Source organism: Hakea prostrata, chromosome 10 (genome assembly GCF_041222555.1).
Source record: "Hakea prostrata isolate BN-2017 chromosome 10, UWA_Hpros_2, whole genome shotgun sequence".
NCBI lineage: Eukaryota > Viridiplantae > Streptophyta > Magnoliopsida > Proteales > Proteaceae > Hakea > Hakea prostrata.
The window spans coordinates 38476879-38499130 of record NC_142609.1 but is presented as its reverse complement, the minus strand read 5'-3'; the positions used below and the strand labels follow the sequence as shown (position 1 = coordinate 38499130).

Sequence of the window (22252 nt, the reverse complement as noted above, 5' to 3'; positions counted from 1 at the left end):
CTAGGTTTATAATAAATTGAACCATGTTTTGAGCTGCTAGAATTTAACAAAATCCACATGATATGCATCCAATAGTGATGAATACCAGACACCACCGCATCAAATGCACAACCCAAGCAATATCCAATATTATTTGGAATGGGTTATTTATACCGCCATCACACTAAATTATTTATTTGATGGAAATGAAAAGTCATATATTTTATAATGTCAAATTAAGGCCCACTTCCTTTGAGAAACAAAATGCCAAAGACCTACTGATAACAGTCTTATCTTAGGTGATTTTTGGAACATACACTGAAATTTATAAAAATTTCTATTTCAAGAGAGTTTTAGACACAAGAAGCAAAAGTTGAGTTCATGCCATGTTTAAGTGAAATGATTTAAAGAGCAGCATTTTGGAATTTGGCATTCTCTGAAAACCATCTATTTTATTGCCCTCGTAAGCATTTGCATTGGCCATTTACTGCTGCAAAAGCATTGCAACTTGGCAACCATCCCTTTTTGAAGTTTCAAGCATACAAATTCCTCTATGATAGAGCTAAGGGTGGAATAGAGCTGGGATGGATACAGTTTCATAAATCCTAACCTGACTCTTTTTAGCACTCCTAGCTTAGCCTGAGCCCAGCTTTGGTTGGCCTTGATTCTTGTCTATCTAATGGGACTTTTCCATTTGTAGTTCATGATGCTCTGCTAGTTTCAGAATCAAATTTATTTTGAACTCAATTGAGAGGCTTCTCTACATAATCTGGCCTTTTTAGACCATCTAGAACACAATAATTTAAGCCACAGATCAAGGATTGGATCAACCATCATTCCATCAGCAACACTTCCCTTTCAGCATGCAACTGGCAAAGTTGAATTTTCAACCACTCTATACATTTTCGTATATCCCCGTGGGAAAATTAGAGAATAACCTAAACTATTTTCTACAACTGTTATATTTCTATAGCAATAGTATACACCTGCCACTAATGCCTAACCTTTAACAGCACATCTGCTTTTATGGCTTATTGTGGAATCAGCACTCTGGATTATGCTTCTGAAGCAGCAAAGGATGATCTCAAAACTCCCTTGAGCCTGCGTGAAATTATTGCTGTGGAAAAACCGCCCTTTATCTTGGCATCTTCTATTCTGTGTTTCCCCTGATGTGTGATTTCCTCTGGACTAAAACTGGGTCACTTGCTTTTGGGTAGCTTTAGCAGCATCTCTATCTCCTCAAGTGAGCGTCCTTTTGTCTCAATAATGAAAAAATAGGCAAATATTGCCGAAAGCAAGGAAACTCCACCAAAGCCCGCATAAACTGGGGAAACTCCAAATCCATCCACCAGCTCAAGGAAATAGAGACCCACCAAGAAGTTGCAAACCTGAAATTGTTCCAAAATGTTAAGGCAAAGCTCAGGTTGATCCGAGAATGAGGCTTATGTTTGAATGCAAATATGGCTAGGATAACAAACAGTTAGGCATGTCGTTGTTCTCAGAGAACAATCAAATTACAATTGTATTGTAATGCAACCAAAACCCTTGATTAAAAATAACTTACATGTAAGGCAAAAGTATCCTTCACCAAAGCAAGAAACCCCACAGCCAGGCAAACTCCCACCACCTATTGGATTTGACACTACTTCCCACTTGGGCAACTAATAATACCCATGCTCATGATGAATGAATTCTTCCTTCACCATGGGTGTCAAGGGGAAAAGGAAACTCAGTCTATTCTTTATCACAATATTAAGAACCTGAGATGTTCAATGGAAAATCTTTTACACAGAAGGGTGAGCCAGTAGACCGCAGGTTCTGCCCTTTGACCTTGACTGTGATATGATGCAGCTGAGATTTAACTGATCATCAGTTACAATTGTACTCAAGCTGCCAGCACGAAAACAGAAATTCAAGCATGGGGGCTTCATGCAGAAACTTGTGAAGATTAGGGTAACTGTAGAACTTACCCATCCCAAGACCCGTGAAATTGGGAATTGCACTGGTATGGACCATTTTTATTTCATACATGTAAACCTGCTAATAGAAATGCACACAGTGATGCCTTCTTGGTCTACTATTCCTTCATGCCTATTTCTATTGTCATCTGTTGAACAACTTCATCAATACATACCCAATGAACACAGAAACTGAAGCCCATGATTTTCCCACGTGTTCTGGTGCTGCTAAGCTCTGGAATAATAAGACCAGTAACTGGTCCTGCACCTAGAGCAAAGCTGAATATGTATCTACAGGAAGAGCATATGAATGTATCAGGGTGAGTAAATAATCTACATATCCTTCAACAACAAATTTTTAGACCTTCCAAAGTTCCAAGTAATATACGATAATTGAAGTAGACATGAGCCTCTTATCATTTCAGAGAAGACGTACATGAGGGTTCCTAATATCGACAAGTTGTCAGCAAGTTGCTCATCCAATGGAGAACTGATGGCATTAACAATTAGAAACATCGAAGCTGCCTGAAAACAATGGAGATAAGCTCATAAAGCCACTGAAACCTCCACAAGAAGGAATTATAGTATGTACTATCAAGAAACTGCAGAAAACTATTCCGCAGTTCAGAGTATGTTGATGCAGATAAATGTATAAAATTATCCGTGTTCTCTCAATTTGTATGATTGTGAATCTGGAAGGCACACATTGATGTAAATGACAACAATAATGGATTGAAATAATTCCTTATCATTAGTCCAACTTTATAACAATAGCAATGTTCTTACACACCATTCCCAAGTAGCTTCCTATTAGAAGCTTTTTCCTTCCTTGCTTGTCAATTAAGTATGAAGCAACCAGTGACCCTAGAGATGATCAACAGACATGATGAGTACACGTTGGCACATTTAATTCATGGATAAGATAATAAAAAATATGAGACAAAGACCACCACGAAGAATGGGGAATTTTCACAGGGTATGGCAGCCATTTTGCATGCCTTGTGTCAGGGGAAGACAGCTGTGGCTGTGCAGTGCACGAAACCAGGTAGTGTTCTCTTTTCCTACAAATAAGTACCTCCAAAGTTGGTAAATCCAACTAATAAGCTTGCTAAAGCGCTGCTTGTAATGCCAACATCATGAAAAGTCAAGGATGAGAAATAGAGAACTCCATTTATGCCCGCAAACTGTTGAAGTATAAAAAGCGAGCCTCCAATGAAAGCAACTGTGATCATCCAATACTGCAGTGCTTAAAACCATGCACGTTGATGGAACATAATCTTTTGAAAACAGAAAAATGAAATATAAGGTAAGTAAAGAAGAAAGAAATACATTAAGAGATGCATGTCAAGGGGTTTGTACTTAATAGAAATCATAGTTGTCAAGGTGTTGCCTAGGCATAAGTTTATAGAATCATAATTGTCATGGTGTTGTCCTAGGATGGTATTATAGAATCATCGTTGTGAAGCCATTGCGTAGGCAGCATCTAGTCTAGAAGTAATGTTGTCAAGATCTGAGGCATCACGAGCCTTGTTGTTTTAGGCATTCTATTTTTCACACGCAAAAGGTTTCATGGATGGCAAGTCTGCAGTGCATGGCTGCACAAGAAACCTTTACGTGGATAAAACTCTTTCTATACCAAAGAATCCATCCCTCTGTACAAGATCTTCAATTTCTGAAAGCCGTAGCACAAAAAACCCTTTCCTTTTAATACACAATTAGGAAAAATGCTGGGCATGCACCTGGGTGGTCAGCGTATGTCTTCTTCTTTCCTCCCCCATGGGCCATGGCAAAGCAGCCTTGTTCTCCTATGTTCAACCCTGTGATTGGTGTATGCCGCTAATCTACCAAGAGTCAGTGGCATGTCCAACCCACTCCCATTAAATTGAAAATTTTTCTCATGTTTTCATTGGGTGCTGTATTTTGTTGGTGTACGGCAATGTACATGGGATCATGCATATTATAAAGAAATAGGATTAAAAAAAAAAAATGAAAGAAGAGGCCTGTCATTACGTTGGGATTATCATTGTTGAGATTTGTGGACTTGTCATTACGTTGATATTATTCACCCCCCCCCCCCCAAAAAAAAAAAAAAGAAAAGAAAAGGAAAAACACTCACCCACAAACACATATTAACAGATGAGCACACGTAGTCAACCCAGCCACCACCTTGGATCACCTTGTCATTATGACACCTACGGCTTATGACTAAGCAACTGGGAGAGCAGGATTGCAAAATGGCCTCATCATTAGCTTCATCGTTGTGGTGATTCTCACGGGAAGGATGAAGTTCCCTTTCCACAGTCAGCAAAATGGGTAAGGTCAGCATCAATTCAACAGTGCTCTTGTAACTTGTCATTTTTGTCTTTCCACCCATTTAGGCTGGGGACTAGGCTGTGGACTTAACAATGGGTAGACAGGATGGCATGCATTGCGTAGATACATGGCCTAGGCCTTGGGGTAGTTACATATAAATATGCATGCATGCCTGGGTGGGTAGGTAGGTGGGTTTATGTGGTGTATGCAGGTGCATCAGTGCATGACTTATCTAAGTATTCCTATCTAGAAAGACGCAGACTCCCTCTTTAGCTGGTCAGCTAATCCTAATGATGCAGGGCAAGAATGAATGTATTACGTGCTCCCACAAGAACAAGGGCCAGGCCTATCTGAAGCTCTAGTTAGAATTCCAGCACACCTATAGCCTTGGTAGTAAGCCTTTTTATTTTTATTTTTTTATAACTTACTTTTTATGTATCCTACATTCCTACTCGGGAACTACGTTTGCTTTTTCTTTCTCAGTTAATTCTCTGCACTCAGCAATATTTTCATCTTCAAACTAGTATCTGATTTCCTAGTCACATTACTAATGTGTTTAATTATATTCTATATAAACTCATACAGCTGAGAGCTTGATATATTTAAAGAATAACTGAAGTTTGTTTGCTGCAACTCAACACAGTTCAGCATGCTGTGAAGCCCTCTGAACAGTTGATAGTGGTCCAATCGGGGGTAAGCCTTGGGTATCTCCTTAGTTTCTCAATCCTCTGGTTTATTGCCATTGTAATTTATTTCTTCACAAATAGTTTGCCATCAGATTAAGCAGAGCACTGGAGTATTCAAGGCCACCCTATTATTGACATTCAACCAGGGTATTTCCCCCGTCTTTGGTTCTGTTGCAAATTAATCTCTCCTACTTTCAGATTCAATTCTGTTGCAGATCTATACTTCAAATTATTTTACATCTGATCAATGGATTTAAGTTAGATTTTAGGATTTCCACTAGCGAACCTAGAGGTAGATTTGACATGAAGTTTATATAGCTCCAAGCTTTTGATTGTGAGTACAGAAGTCCCTTGTTTGCAAACTCAGTTTCAGATTGGATTCTCCTCTATTATCTTTTAATCTGACCATCAGATCCCTTACCATCTTCCAAAGGTTTGGCATGCATTTGAGATTGATTCGCAAAGTTTAACTTCATATGAGAAGGTTTACTTTTCTGATAAGGTTTCACATCAGGTGTGGCTGGGATCTTGCCTTAAAGGTTCCAGCCTGATACTATGGTTCATCCTTCCTAACCCTAATCATCCTTGTCCCTAGAGTTAGGTATCAATTCCTAGCCTAACCTCCAAAGTGGCACAGTAAGGCAAAGCAGGAAAGGCACAAATGTTGCAATCTCACTGATGTCCTATTTAAGAGCCTCCATACCAAGCAGCAATATTGAAAACTTGCAATTATAGAAATCCTTAAAAATCTTTCTAAGACATATAAAGTGATGGCATAGCCCATATGTTCACTGCATGCTCTTCATACATACGTGATTCTCATCACTGAACATTACCTCTCCTGTGAGGCTCCTCGATGAGCTCCAACCAGCTGCTCTCCAAATCACTAGCATCATTTCTAATAACTGTGAGAAATTCTTCAATTGATTTGTCAACTTCAGACTTTCCCCAGAGGTTGCACATAACTGTTTTAGCATCATCCAGTCTTCCGGCCTGCAAATACAGAAAAATGTAGCTTTCAACACATACATTTTGGATTCCCAAAAAAAACCGATTTTATCACAATCTGTATAAATATGAAAATAAATACATGTACAATGACGTAAGGAATAAGTCAATGTCCTACTTTATATAGCCAGCGGGGACTCTCGACAGCAAATTGCATACCACATGTAAGGACAAAAGCAGGAAAGCTTGCAATGTAAAACATCACTCTCCACCTGCAAGCAAAGATTTAATAAGACTTCTGCATTTTATTCATGATTAAAACATCCATCAAAAAATGTCCAGGTTCTACACCTGTGGTCAATAAGAATTAGGGGTGACTGAAATGTAATAGACATCAACTAAGCATCATCCTTGCCACATCACATGCAAGAGTCTTCCAAGCAAGTGCAGGACTAGTACAGTGCAATGAAACACACATTATAAGGTGAAATACCGATGCTTCTAATGCCCACCAGTCACCAGCAATACAACCTTGAGATGGACAAGTAGTTTGCAAATAATCTCAAATGGAAGGACAAAGATGCAAGAAATACAGCTTAGGACAGAAGAGTAAACTATTTATTGCACCACAGTGGAAGTTAAAGCCAGCCAAGTTGTCAAGGCGTTGCCTAAGCATCGGCGATGCCCTAGCTGTCCTGGCCCTTCTTTGGGTCAAGGCGTGTTGTCACCTTGCTTGGTGTTGCCATGGTTTCATTCCGATCTATTGCCTCGCCTCACCTCACCTTGCCTTGCCTTGTCGCCTTGACAACTATGAGTTAGCGACATCAATAATGGCATGTTGTGACAACACATTTAAAGCCCCACAAAGGAAAAAAACACACTTGGTTGCAAGGTTGCCTTGTGGCAATCAGAAAGCCACTAATTGTACTGAAATCCAGTATTAATGATCTTTCTAAAAAACCTGTAGCAACAATCAGAAGTTTGATAGGTCTAGCAAGAACACTGGTTAAATGGTTGAGTAACAGTGATAAATGCACCCTAAAGAATGAGATAAAGGACTCCACTTCAGGAAATGACATTGAGCCTTCCAACTTTCTGAACTCAAAACAATCCCATTCCACAGGATATCTACATAGGCTTTACTTATTCTTTTGAATAAATTTCCAAGTGCATGCTAGGAAAATACTCTCATTAAAAATTCATATTCATATCAACACTTCACAGTCTCATTTGAAAGGGCTTAATAAATTATCCACCATTTTGAGCCATGTCCACACGTAATGTAACAGTTCTCACATTGAGTAGAGAGAAAAATGATTTAGATTATCAATTTGTCCAGTTTCAGAACCTAATTTAATAAAACACCTCTTATGTATTGGCATGTATGTCTGTACATGGCTATGGCCCTATAGCACTCAGACAATAACTGTTCACCCCTAGTCTTAAATTTTCGAAGTGGCACTTAGAAAACAATTATAGGGCTGACAATTGGATTGTCAGCATCTGACCTACAGATCTATGAGCAATATTGAAGACATAAAGCTCCAGGAGACCAGAAAAGGCCAGCCTAGTGATGTGAACAGGGTTGACCCCCCCTGGCAAAAACCCTAAAGTGGGCCCATCCAGGACTGGCAAAACCCTAAAGAGTGAATTTTGGTCAAAACCAGCTCTAAATAATTGCTGGTTTTTATTTTCAGAATTTTCTTTTCTATTTTCTGAAGAGTTTCAGTCAGTCAGGAAGTCCAGTTTGAGTTTAAAAAGAGTTCTTGAGTCTTTAGTTTTCCTTTAATTCCAGCATATGTCAATTAGAGTCTTTAGTTAAATAGAATTTAGCATGTGTCAATTAGAGTCTCTAGTTAATTAGGTTTTATTTCAGCAAGTGTCAATTAGACTCCATTAAATCTTTTACTATTTATTTGGTCAGCTGTGATTAAATGTAATGGGATCCTAATCTATAAAGGAGTCTTTTAGTAGGCTATAAATAGACTATTCATTCTTTGCAGTTCTTTTGGTTATTTGAATAAGAATATTGAGTTTGAGGACTGTGGTTCCTATTTGGGGTGGCCACGGCATATTTTGAGTCAAGTTTCTTCTTCAAAGATCAGCAACTCTGTCTAGCACTCTTCTTCAGAGATCCCAGCAGTGTTCCAAGGGTTTTCCAAATAAGTTTCAGACATCCCAGCCCCTTCCTCCTACTCCTCTCCCACTGCAAGGCTCCCCCACCCATTCCCCTTCAACCGCAACCCCTCCCTGCCCCTCTCCCACCTCCCCTAACCCCCACAAACACTTCCCTCCCCTCCTCTCCTCTGTGCTGCACAGGTTTTCCCACCCCCTTTCCCTGCTGCTGCACCTTGGCAGCAGCCTCCCCAGACCCCCACGACATTCCCAACCCCCAACCCCTACATCCCGTCTAGCCCATACCCTTACACTCCCAACCCTATGATACCCTCTCTCTCTCTCTCTCTCTCTCTCTCTCTCTCCTTCATTGCGGCAGAACAAGAAAGCAGAAAACAGAAAAAAGAAAAAGAAAAAAGAAAGAAATAAATAAAAGGGAAATAAAAAGGAAGAGCAACGGGAGAGAAAATTTCTTGTCAGCCCGTAAGAATTTTGTCGAGCCTAAAACCTTTCCTCATTCATCCCACACAATTTTCCCTACCCAGAACCTCTAGAGTTGGATCTTCATCTAATAATATTATCCATCCCATACTATTCTTAGGAATCCCAAACCATCCATTGGGTGATTTGTCAACAATCTAACTTGTCCCTAGGGTTTTCCATTAATTTCTTTAGAGATCCTCAACATCCCATCATCTCATTAGAACCCATTTAGGTTTTAATAAAACCCTAATCTTCCCATATTTCCCAAATTACTCATTAAATTGCTGGATGATTCTGGGCAACCCTTAATTTTAGGGAATCAATTCTATAAAACCAAACCCTAAAATTGGGTTTCACATAAACTAGAGTGGACTAGTTTGTTTAGTTCTTCCAATATTTGTTTCAAGTTGTTTTGGTTCAGACTGGTTGAGCCACAATTGAGTTTAAGCTATGGGTTTGGTCCATAACCCTCTTAACATCTATATAGACTAAGTTGACTTCAAAATGGATGGTCAATATAATGTCAGTGTCAGCTAAAGGCTCTGCCTAACCAACTCCAACTCTCTCTTCTGTTACCAATAAAACAAAGTGTGTGGGGGTTTCACGATACCCTTAGATATTATTTGAAAAACAAACTGTTTCTGTTTCTGCATGTCTCCATGTATGGAGAACATTGTGCTTGATCAAACTCCTCAATGTTTGATCCTTCCAACATACACCAGCAAGAAGGCTGTGCTTTCTTCCTTACACTTATTCTTCTTCCCCCATCCCTCCATTAGTCCAGTAAGTTTTCTTCGGACTTCTCTACAATTCAGTCGGATCTGAGATTTCTTAGATCGATAAAGATCGCCAACGCTTTAGAACCTCAAAAAGAACCAATCAAGAGTTCACTGGGAATCTGAAATTTGGGTTTTAGGGTTTACTGATACAATTGGCCGAGATAGGATTGAACTCTACTAGGGGGAAGGGTTTACTGAAGTAACATCATGTCTTACATTTCAACCACCATTTTTTTTTCAACTAAACCAACAAAATAAAAAACAATTCAAGATTTGAGAAGTTGGGTCTTGCCAATGAGAACTGGTAAAAACCAAATCTAGGAATCTGATGGCATGCTATGGCTTTAATTAGAATCCAGTGTAGCTTTAACAAGGGGATGAAATCCTCAAAATATTGAAGAAATCAGATGGTAAGAATCACTGGAAATTCTGTTTAGGGCACGGAGAGAAGAATGCATAAACATGGCACAGAGCAGACAACAACCTGTTAGGGTGAGCAGACTACAAGCTACTGTGAGGGGAAAGGGGGGAGCAAAGAGAAACCTAGACCCTAGGATCTAGGACTCCAAACCACCAGGAACAAGCACTTGGACTTCAATAAAACTAAAAACCTAACTACAAGCTCATTAAGTCAAACCACTAAGTTAAGATGAATTAAATGACCTCTAATTGACTCAAAGCACTACCTTAAAATAAACCAGTTAAGATGAAACCTAGACCCAAAAGCAACCTCTAACAGAGAAAGAATGGGTTAAGACACTAATATTGAGGGGTATATTGTAGATATAAAGGGACTGTAGGGGAGTATTGCAGATATAAAGGGATTGTAGGGTATTGAAACAAAATGACCATGTAGAGGACAAGGACAAGTGGCAGGGATTCCTTGGGGAGCAGCCACATTCCATGTTGGCACATTTTAGAGGATATGGCTTAGGTGGAAAGTAGAGGTTAGGGTTTTGGTTATATTAGACGGAAGGACTAGGGGATGGAGGAAAGCAAGAAGTGAGTAAGAGAGGGGTGAGCTAAGGTTGCAGGTTAGAGGAAGACTCTCAGGCTTTGGGGAATAAAAGTATAGGTCTTCAGGTCTTGGGATGGGGAATTGTATGTACCGGAGCTATTCGTAGTTGCCAGATTAAGTGCAGCAGTTCACTGCAATTGCTCAATCAATGTCATTCGTTGATTTAATTTCAAGATTCCGTTACAGCTTCAATCCAAGCCTTGTCTATGCCATTTGATTGTGCTGAGTGTGTGTGTTTTTAAATTGAAGTTGCAGGACTGAAAGAAGAGGAGGTGAGGTCTTATCAGAATGCAGTAGCCAAGTTTGCTAAATGCAAAATTCGATTTATCCAGTCTATTCTATTCTTCCATGAGGGGGAATTAAATTGAGGCTTTAATAGCCAAATTACAAAATCCTAATCTAATGAGAAATGGAAAAACCTAATTAGAAGAGAATGCTAATCATTCCATGTATGGAGGTGTGAAAACTCTAACAAAAAGCTAATTAAGTCAAACCACTAACTTAAGATGAATTAAATGACCTCTAATTACTCAAAGCCTTACCCCTTAAAATAAACCACTAAACCAGTTTAAACTCGAAAACATAAATAAACTAAGCCAATAAAACTAAACTAAAACCCTAACTACAAGGTAATTAAGTCAAACCACTAAGTTAAGATGAACTAAATGACCTCTAATTGACTCAAAGCACTACCTTAAAATACACCAGTCTAAACCCAAAAACATACATAAACTAAGCCAATTAAACCTAAACTCTTAATTAGCACAACCCTTATTTTAAGTCCTTAAAAGCGGCCTATTACAAGGATATCCCATCCCAAGGCTTACTCAACTGAATTAAAAAATATACAAAAAAATAAAACAAAAAACAAAAATTGATTATGGATCTGCATTGCTTATTTTACTCAAAATTCAGTTGAGGAAATCTGCAATCAGATAGATATTACCAATATGTATGTGATCAAAATCGAGGGCCCATTATATATCTGTCTTCTGAGTTTATTCCTAAGCAGTGGTTTCACCATTTTCCCAGCACAAATTGGATTATTCCATAAATTTTAGATCCACCCATCAGAGTGACCTGAAATTTCTGCGAGGGTTCCTTCCCCTTAGAGAAGAACTCAGCTGGAGTTCTGGCCCAATCTGACCACCTGATATTACCGTATCATTATCCTCCCTATAATGGATTCTATTGCCTGCAACATTATGCTATTTGGAATCTTCAATTACAGTACTACATTAATCTATTTGTCCACAAAATTCATGTCCCATCTGGCCTTCCATGAGGAAAATTTTTAGGACCATTTTAGGGGCTTCCTAAATGGACCATGTAGGCATTTATTTTTCACCATTATATATTGACATTATGATCCTATTACTTTATATTGAGCCAAATATGGGAGAGAAAAAGACAGTCTTTTCTTTTTCAGTCCAGAGGGGGATAGAAGAGATTAATAAATTATGTGCATCTTAGCTATTTCCATTAAAAAAGAAAGTGAGATTTAAAGATAGGTAAATTACAGAAATGTGAGAACTAAAAGGAAAGTGACAATTCAAAAGCCCAGGGGAGAAGAGGTAAGGTTGTCCGAAAAACCCAATGGCCGTCTGATGGACTTTCCAGCATAACCTAATGGGACACTTAGTTGCTTCTCTGTTCCTATTCTTCTTTAGTTGCTTCTCTGTTCCTATTCTTCTTCTTTTTCTTTTCTATTATTTTTTGGGTGAAAGGAGTTTATTTATCTCTTAACTTCTATAGTCCTTTGCTCTTGTACATTTAGAAGAAAGAAATTCTTCTAGTACTTACACACATTGGATCTATAAACTCTCTGCAGTAATTGATCAAAAGAGATATAATTACTTCAGGGGTTTCAAGCATAGATCTGCCAGTCTTAGTCCTTTTTCTTTCCCAGGCCCCACCCCTTTTTTCAGGTCCTAAGTGTTTTCAGATGAATGATACAACATACTTTTCCATAAAGTTACTCATGTAAAAGGAAGGAAGAAAAAATATGGCTTCAAACCCATGTAACCAATAGATACTGGAAATAGACAAGAGCCTCACCAATGTGGATCACTTTCAGAAGAAATTGCTAAGAACAGGGATGTGATTATCCCTATGCACGTGCCAATTTGACACAAGGTTCCCAACAAACCTCTGTACCTCGTTGGTGAAACCTAAAATAAAATTGGCAAGGGAAATGATGAATAAAGAAGTTTATAAATGACTGAAACCAAATACCATTTTTGTCCCTTGAGACAAAGAGAAAATATGGAACCAACAACATCAACACATTAAAATTTGATTATACCACCAAGAACATACTCAGCTAATATTCTTCTCAGCAGCTAGGATATAGTGCTTATACACTGTTAGATATGTAAACTTGTAACCCTAGCTTTCGTCCATTTTGTTGTCCAATTACCACCCTAAACTACCCATAGACCATTCCAGCCATCATAACCCACCCTTCTTTCACTTGAATTACATTCTGGCCTGTACAATAACTCAATCCAGCTGCCAGCCAAAACCCCTCACTCAAACCCCTATAAAACCACATCTCAGGTTCTTACTGGGAAAGCATAATGCTCGCCCAGTGCAAACCAACTATCACTAATATCTAAAATTAGATCAAATTTTGCTCTCAGCCCTGGACTACTCGATCCCTTCAGCCCTAATTCTAAGTATAAACCCCTAACCTACAATTCTTCACTTCCCAAAAACCCAAAACCCTAACCTAAATGGCTGAAACTTCAATTCTACCAATATTTCACCATTAATGAAACACCAAACCTTGACTGATTGCTACTCTATCTATACCTAGCATAGCCACCTCACCAAACCCTAACCCTAGAAAAGACCAAAAACCCAAATTTGCCACATTTGAACCTTTTTGTTCATTGAAGACCTTGTCTAACATCTCCTAGTTGATCTCCTATCAATCTAGGACTGCATCATTCTCAGCATCAGAAATTTTGCAGCAAAAGCACTGGTCCTAAGAAATCAAAAAAAAAAAAAAAGACTTAAGTCTCTTTCAATTCTTCAGTGTCAGAATTCATGACCACATAGACATAAAATCCGGCAACCCTGTTGGTACAAGTCATTCCAGGTTACTAGGTCGAACTTATAACACTGCCAATGTTTGCTGCCAGTCCCAAGCACGGGGAAAGGCAGAGGGTTGGTGTGTCAAGTCAACAGCTAGCACCGAGCTCCCAAAAAAAAAAAAAAAAAAAAAACTAAGCCTTTTATACATGGATTCAGCAACCTTACATGATAGATGCTACGCTAGGACGTTTCCCTACAAAATAAGTGTCACACTACATTGTGGCTCAGGTGTAGTGATAAGTGGGTGTGTCGAGAGACCTCCATTGTAATCTTCTTCAACACATACTGAAATTTCTTCAGATTCACTTGTGGACATAGCACATCATGTTGGCAGAATCATGTTAATCTCTGTTGTCTTGACGTGTTTCCTTTGTTCATCATTTTGGTATTTATTCTAACAGATAAAAATGGCATAATACAAATAAAAAAAATAACAGGAGAAAAGGTAAACAGATCTCCTGAATAACATTCAAAGCCTCGAAAAATGTTCCTTCAAGATTTGTTTGAAATGGCAGATTAAAACGAATGGCTGTAGAAAAATGTTCTTCCATGCTTTTCAGAATAATTTTCCCAAAGCCAATGCATATAGAAAAGAAAAATAAGAAGACCAAGGAATTCTTATCAATGCCGTATTGCTACACTCCCCCCCCCCCTTTTCTCCAAAAAGTTATAAGCTAACTCAAGATCTATTGTGTTGGTTGGTTCGGTTTATTTGTGGGTTGGTTTAATTATAAGTTGTGGTTCAAGTTATTATTACTTAGTTGTTTAGTGAGGGTAATTATGTAACTTTGTATATTTCACATTATTATAAATAAGAAACTTAGGGGTCAAATTGATCATCTAAGAATTCAATTATTTCCACATGGCATTAGAGCCAATTAAAATTAGAATCGAAAAACCAAGGCAATTTTTTTCTTTTTCCTCCTCTCTCTTTCTTCTCTCTCTCTCTCTCTCTCCCTCCCTCCCTCCCTCCCCCTCCCTCCCTCCCTCCCTCCCTCCTCTCTCTCTCTCTCTCTCTCTCTCTCTCCTCTCTCTCTCTCTCTCTCTCTCTCTCTCTCTCTCTCTCTCTCTCTCTCCCGCCATTGCCAGCATCTCTCCTCTCCTTCTCTTTTGTTTCTTCTTCCTTTGTGTTCTAAAACACCAAGAAAAACTCTCTTCTTTTTCTGCTTCTCTCTTTCTTCTCTTTTTTCTTTTTTTTTCTTCCGCCTCTCCCTTTCTCGACCTTTTTTTCCCTTCTTCCGCCTTTGCTCTCTCTCTCTCTCTCTCTCTCTCTCTCTCTCTCGTGTTTTCGCTATTGACAGCATCTTCCTCCTCTCCTTTCTCCTTTGTTTCTTCTTCCTTTGGGGTTCTTTCTTGCTATCAGCTACTCCTTGATGTTGTTCGCTTCTCTACTATAATGAAGAACAATTTTTTGAAGTTTTACACCTCATGCAATGTTTCAGATTCTTCTAAAACAGTTTGAAGACTGAAGAACAGCAGGTTTTTATGCAGTATTGATCAGAAAATTACAACTGCTCAGAGAAATAGTTTCTGACCTCTTACATCCTCTTGGGATATTTCAGATTCTTCTAAATGAGTTTGAAACCTGAAGAACAGCAGGTTTGATCAGATTTTTTTTTCAGCAGATTTGATCAGCCCTTTTAGCAGATTTGATCAGAATTTAAAGAAGGTTTGATCAGATTTTTTTTTTTTCAGCAGATTTGATCAGCCCTTTCAGCAGGTTTGATCAGAATTTTCAGCAGGTTTGATCAGAATTGTTTTTTGGTGAGTGGACTGAAGATATGACTACACCAGATGTTTCTGTAGTTCCGACAAGTCATGAAAATTATTCCAACCTTCCATCACTCTTTGTTAAGTTTGACAGAACTCATTACTTTATCTGGTCTTGTTCTACCTATTTGAAAATTATTGGAAGAGGTCTAGTCAATCATATTATGGGCACTACACAACCAAACCTTTGACACTGGGCATTCTTCAAGATAAGTAGATTTCACATGACTCTCTTATAATGTCGTTCCTTTTGAATTCCATGCATCCAAATCTAGCCAGGGGGATATTTATTGTTGGATACAGCAGCCCAGATTTGGAAGGCCACTAAAAAGACTTATGGACAATTGGGAAATGATGCGCAGATCTATGAGCTACAAAAGAAACTTCATGAGACATTGAGACCACGCAGAAAGAGTTGACGATTGCCCAGTACTATGCTGAATTACGCTCTCTCTGGCAAGAGTTAGATTAATATGGTGACTACCAACTGACTGATCCTAATGATGTGGTTGCCTACAAGAAACATGTTAACAAAATTCGGGCGTATGATTTTTTGACTGGATTAAATGTGGAGTATGATTAGATCCGAGTAGAGATTTTGAGTCGCTCTCCCTTTCCTATATTGGAACAATTCTATGCACTTGTTGATGTGAGGAGAGTCGTCGTCTAGCTATGCTACATAAGCTGATAGTGGAAAAATCTGCTCTTCAAAGTGTGAGTATGTTGTCCCGAACAGAATCAATCAAAAATATGGTCAAGTGTGAGCACTACCACAAGCCCTATTATACCAAAGCCACATGGGAAGCCTGCTGATTTTGAACAAAAAAAAGGCTCAAAAGAAGGGTAAACCCAAGGCTCTCCAAATATCAGTTTTTCCCAGGAAGAGTTGCTTGCTTAGAGGCGCATTCTTCAGTCGTCTACCACTGCCGCTGCCACTGCCTCTTTTGATGCCTCGTCAACTACACATTCAAATTCCTACGTTGCTACTTCAAGTACCATATTTAAAGGCTTCCACGCTTATTCAGTTTCTGCTCCATGGATTATTGATACTGGAGTGACAAACCATATGACAGGTTCTATTTCTCTTTTCTTGAATTATAAACCTACCTCACGGAAAGATAAGGTCCGTATAGCTGATGACTCTTACTCTTCCATTGGTGGAAAGGGAACCATACAGCATTCACCGTCCCTTTCTTTGTCCTCAGTTTTACATGTTCCATCTTTTTCTACTAACCTTCTTTCCATTAGTAGTCTTACCAACGACTTGAATTGTAAGGTAACATTTTTTCCCTCCTACTATGTCTTTCAGGATCTGGTAACAGGGAAGGAGTTTGGACTTGGTAAACTAGACAACAAACTCTACTTATTGGAATCAAATGGACCCTCTTCTTCTGCTATGCTTGCTACTCCTCATCAGGTCAATTTGTCAGCTCTCCACCAGTGGCATCGTAGGCTAGGCCATCCCCCTATAGGAACTCTAAGAAAAAAATTTCCCGATTTAGTTACATCTTGTCATAGGGAATTTTTTTGTGAAGCTTGTGTTTTTGCTAAACAGACTCATTCAAGTTATTTGCCTTCTAACAATAATATAAGTTCTATTCCTTTTATGTTAATTCATAGTGATGTGCGGGGGCCTTGTCGCCACATATCTATTACTGGCCATCGTTTTTTTGTTACTTTTATTGATTATCATTTTCGCTCCACATGGATTTATCTTTTAAAAAAAATGAAGTTTTCTGATGTTTTCAAGATTTTCATAATATGGTTAAAAGTCAATACATTGCCACTGTGAAGGTCCTTCGCAGTGACAATGGAACCGAGTATAGTGAAAAAGAATTGCAGAGATACCTCTTTGATTCTGGCATAATACATCAAACTAGTTGTATTGATTCTGCAGCCCAAAATGGAGTGGCTGAACAAAAGAACAGGCATCTTTTAGAGATTGCACATTCTCTTCTAATTGCCATGAATGTCCCCGACCAATATTGGAGTGACGCAATTCTCACTGCATCATACCTCATGAATAGGATGCCTAGTAGAATCCTTGACTTCAAATGCCCCAGTGAAGTCCTTCAAGGGACATCTTCCTTTATAGTTCCTCCAAGGATATTTGATTGTGCGTTATGCCAGAACTTCAATCCACAAAAGTAAGTTGGAACCTCGTGGCCTCCGCTGCATTTTTCTAGGGTATTCTACTACTCAAAGGGTTTACAAATATTACCATCCTCCTTTGAGGTAAACAATAGTGTCCATGGATATCATCTTTAATGAGTTTACTCATTATACACCTTTCCAAGGGGAGACTCCAAGAGCAGAGGTGTTCTTTCCCACTTTGGATGTTCTTGTCACATATAGAGACCTACCAAACCCTATTCAGCCCCAGTTAGAGGTTCAAGAAGAGATTCCTAAACAGGGGGAGTAAAAAGAGATGCTAGTTTGAATTAAAAAATAAAACATTTCAGAACACTTGTTGAAATTTTGGTTAACTCGGTCATTTTGGCATTTCACACCCCAAAACTTATAGACAAAACATAATGTTTCAGTGGTTTTTCAGTCTAGCTAGAATGGCCTTCTGAAATGAGATTTAATACTATGGTTATAAGGCTAGTAACCCCTCTTCCTGTAAAAATATTGACAATAAAAGAACACAAGAAGCAGCTTACCCAAGTCACAACGAACATTGCGACTAGTCATTGACTCATTTCTAATAGAAGAACAACCCCAAAAGCAGTTTACCCCAAATTCATCCAACTTCACTTCAAGTCACTATTAATACTGTGATTACTCCACTAAGAATATATCCTAAACTGTTCTCTAAAACAGAATAATCAAGAAAATTTGAAACTTATAATGAGAAGCCTCTATATGGCACAAAATGCATCCATGACCAGCATATGACAAGAATAGATTTTCAACTTCACATTTAAGAAAGACCAATACCTCCGAAATATAAATTGGAACAAGGGCAGTATTCACACCAATACCTAGGCCAACAAGAAATCTTCCCCAAAGCATTTCATCCAAGGAGTGGGCTTGTGCACTGGCAGTCAATAATCATAAGCACTTTTTAATAAATAAAAAAACAGGTAATAATTCAAGAAGCAAGACAGAACCGAAAAGATAGCAAGTAAAAAGCATGGGCACAGAGGGAGCTAAAACCATGAAAAGTCTTAATCTTCAGGAATAATTGAAAAGCCTGACAATCTGCAAAAGTGCATTAAATATTCTAAATCTTTTTGAGATTTCTAATTTTAGATGGGGACGATATCAACCTATTTAACCAATCGTCTAGATTATTCCTCATAATATTGATGCACTCGTGGGTTATACAAAATCACCTGAGGAGACGGTTAAAAAGGATTGTATGTCAAAGACTCAAGGGCAACTCGTACAACACCACCAAAATTATACGTATCTATACCCGCACTGCTTTGCAGAGCATTGAAAAATGAAGAAACACATGAGCTTCTTAAAGCCATTAGTAAAAAGCCAGCAGGGTGGGTCATCACTTTTGATTTACACAATGAAGACATTAATCAACTTAAAGAGTACATAATCATGGGCATAAAATCTAGATGGAAGAATCCATTTTTCCTGTTTTTAGCGAGTCAGTACTCAATCATTGACATGACCTTTTAATTCCATGTGTAGGTTAAAATCTTTCAAGTCAACTGGAGGTAAACAACAGACGGACCCTAAGCAAATAGGTAACCTTTGCGCTGAACATACAGTTCTAAAAATAAGATCCATCTGGCTGGTCAAATTGGGATAAAACTGAACTACACCCATAATAAAATATATTTCTGGTTAGATGCCAAGCTTTTTAGGATATCAGTACAGATTGGCCCCAGTTTTAGTTTGTTAAAACCATACTTGAGCCCATGAAAACAGAAATTGGCACACCTGACTCATCTTCAAGCATTTGTTAGAAAAAAATTTCTTTGTATATCATTGTCCTGTTGTTCAATGATGTGACATGCAACTCAATCAGAAACAGTTTCTTTTGGGTGAATAAAAAGAAACATTCATTATACATTCCATATCTTGTGCTCAGATCGACGTGTCTTGTGAATCCAAATCACCTATATGAACGTGAACACTTCACACACAGTTTCATGATGACATGTGCCTTTTTGCTTCCATAGCCCTTCCATGCTACACTTAATAGTGCTTAGAGTGGTATTGAAGCAGAAGGACATGTGTCATCATAACCCAGTAGTTGAACCACTCAAGTACAACTAGGTCCTAACTTGTTTATTTCTTATGCCAACTTTTGTTGACCCATTTTTATTTGCACTTGTAATGGATGAATTAACGAAAGACATTCAAGACAAAGTCCCTTGGTATATGTTTTTTGTTGATAATATTGTATTGAAGACTCAAGTGGGGATTAATACCAAGTTAGAATCATGGAAAGCAATTTTGGAATCAAGAGGCTTTAACTAAGTAGAATGAAGACAGAATATCTAGTTTGTAGTTTTAGTCATGATCAGGTAAATGTTAAGGTGGTGAAACTTGACAATAAGGAGATTCCTCAAACTAATTGTTTTAGGTATCTAGATTCAATCATAAATAAAAAATGTGATATAGAAGATGACGATTTCCAAAGAATTAAAATAGGGTGGATGAAGTGGAGAGGAGCGTCTAGGTCTCGTGCGATTGACGTATTCCTTTAAGCTTAAAGGAAAATTTATAGGACTATTATTGAACCAGCTATGATGTACAGTGCAGAATGTTGGGCTGTTAAAAAGAATCATATAAATAAATTCAATGTAATAAAAATGAGGATGCTAAGATGGATGAGTGGCAAAACTAGGAAGGATAAGATAAAGAACGATCATATTAGAGTTCGTTTGGGAGTTGCTCCCATTAGTGATAAGCCTCGAGAAAGTCGTTTAAGGTGGTACAGCCACGTTCAACGAAGACCTATAGATGCCCCTGTACGGAGAAGTATTATAATCCAAACTGAAGGAACTAGAAGAGCTAGGGGCAGACCTAAAATAACCTTAAGAGAAGGGGTGAGAAAGGATATGGATAGCTTAGGCCTTGTATCTAGCATGGCCTTGAACAGAATTGATTGAAAGGCAAGAATTCATGTAGTGAACTCCATTTAGTTGGAACAAGGCTTCTTCTTGTTGGTGGTGGTGGTGCTGGTGTGGGGTGTATACTCATGTTTTCACATAAGACGACCCATTGCTATGCTACCACTAGCTTTTGATGATTTTTGTTTATACAATTACATGAAGGTTTTTTTCCCTAGCTACATTTCTGTAAACTAGGCCTCAGACAATGCAGCAAATCATTAAATTTTAATTCTTGAATTTCAAATCCCAAAATAAAAATGAAGACAATAATTGAGGAACCACTGATATTAGTAGGCATTAATAAAATATTTACAGCACATATATAACTCAAACTCTGAACAGAGGTTTCGAGAAGATAGCAATCAAATTAATCAAATTATTTCCTACCCTGCTGATATCCAAAAGGCTTTTAAGTACATTTTAGATATGCCAAAACAAAGGAGAAGAACTAAAGATCATGTATTCAACATTCTAGAAAATGAGCATCATCTCAATGCCGATTGCAGAATAAATTCCGTAAAAATGAGCAAATTTGGAATACCATAATATTGGCCCAAGAATCAAGGGAAGTGTGTCAATCTGAATTGTGCGCCGACATCCAAGTTTATCAACCAGTGAACCAGAGCTTATGCTTCCAATAAATGCACCAGCTATGAATATGCTGACAACAAGTCCTTCAAGCAGCGAATTTCCTTCAAAACCAAGCTCCCGTGCAATGGATACTATCGGACCGTTCATTACCCTGTGAAACTGACAAGTAGTAAACTCAATTTTTCCACCACGCACTTAGGATAGAACGCTAAGAAACAAAAGCACTCTTAAGTTCTCAATTAAGCACAGTAAAGGTTTAGCAACATTCACAATTGATATAAGCTGACCTCAACCACCAAAAACAGATGTTGGCATACTGAATCACAAACTCAGAGGAAAGTTTACCCTATGTGATATCCAAAGAGAACGTTCGCCGTGGAAGCCAGTAGGACATGAGGAAGAGCAGGTAACCAACCAAAGTCAGACCCTCCATCTTCCTTCTTACAAAGTGATGCACTTTTGGTCTCTGTAGAATCCAGTAATCCCAATAAAACATTCTGAGAAATAACAAAGGAGGAGATACAGGAATGGAATGTAGAAGTAGACAAACCAGATGGTTTCTGAGTCTCCTCCAATTGTGAAATTTGCCTCTTCGAGACCGGGATTTCAAGCTTTCGTCGAAAGAAAGGCAAATTCAAACGTGAAGGCGGTTTTGCAACAAGAGGACGTCGGAAACTTTTGGGTTCAAAATTAAATTGAGAGAATGCAATCGTCGGAACGGTTGAAGATGATGCTTGTACTGCAGCGATCCACATAGGAACTGATGGATGATTCGTACTCCAACCTAGAAACTGCGATTTGAACGAAACAGTAAATAATAGAGAGAATCAAAGTGTTCTGATAGTGAGAGAGGATTGAAGTTTCTGGCGAAAGAGACGAGGACTGCCACTGAGCTATCGGGGCTTACATGGATGTTTTAGTTTCACTGTTAACGACGAAATCGTAATCGATAAACAAACCTTGGATCTGGCACTTCGTAGTCCATAATTCCATATAATGCCAACTTCGCTTTCTCGCGCTGTCGCCTTTACCTTGTAGAGTAGAAAGAGGAGCAGAAAACGATTGCGCTTACCTGAGGATTCACGCGAACAGCCGAGGTGTCAAGACTCAAAGAGTGTGAACGTGTCGCCGTGGTGGTTATCTCCTTATCGGTCCGTTTTGGTCTAGTATCGGACCAAATCGAAACCGAACCGTATATCAACATTTGATTCAGTTCTATGTTTTGAGCTGTGGCTTTTCTTAATCTTGAGGACCAGTTAAGGTTGGAAATTATATTTGTTGAGTCACAAGACTCGCAACTAGACTTTACCAGTAGGGTTGGTTGATGCCATGGACACTCTGCGTCTATAGCTGAAGTTTTAGCCATGCACTCCGCCTCGCTGTATGGCTTGGAAAAAGATTTGGACAATGTTTTTATCGAATCGGATTG

The 22252-nt window shown here is 38.6% G+C and overlaps 1 protein-coding gene across 1 annotated transcript; it reads right to left on the bottom strand.

Moving 5' to 3' along the window:
• Nucleotides 1–370: 370 nt before the first annotated feature.
• Nucleotides 371–21920, bottom strand: LOC149002808 (Major facilitator superfamily protein; the record flags this gene model as incomplete). Its single annotated transcript, XM_089138773.1, has 13 exons — nt 371–1367; nt 2114–2228; nt 2374–2462; nt 2728–2801; nt 3013–3159; nt 5773–5929; nt 6063–6156; nt 12338–12450; nt 18089–18188; nt 20774–20974; nt 21169–21289; nt 21374–21614; nt 21783–21920. Coding segments are annotated over 13 exons (1779 nt in total), but the record flags the coding sequence as incomplete, so codon positions are not given.
• Between the last annotated feature and the right edge of the window lie 332 nt (nt 21921–22252).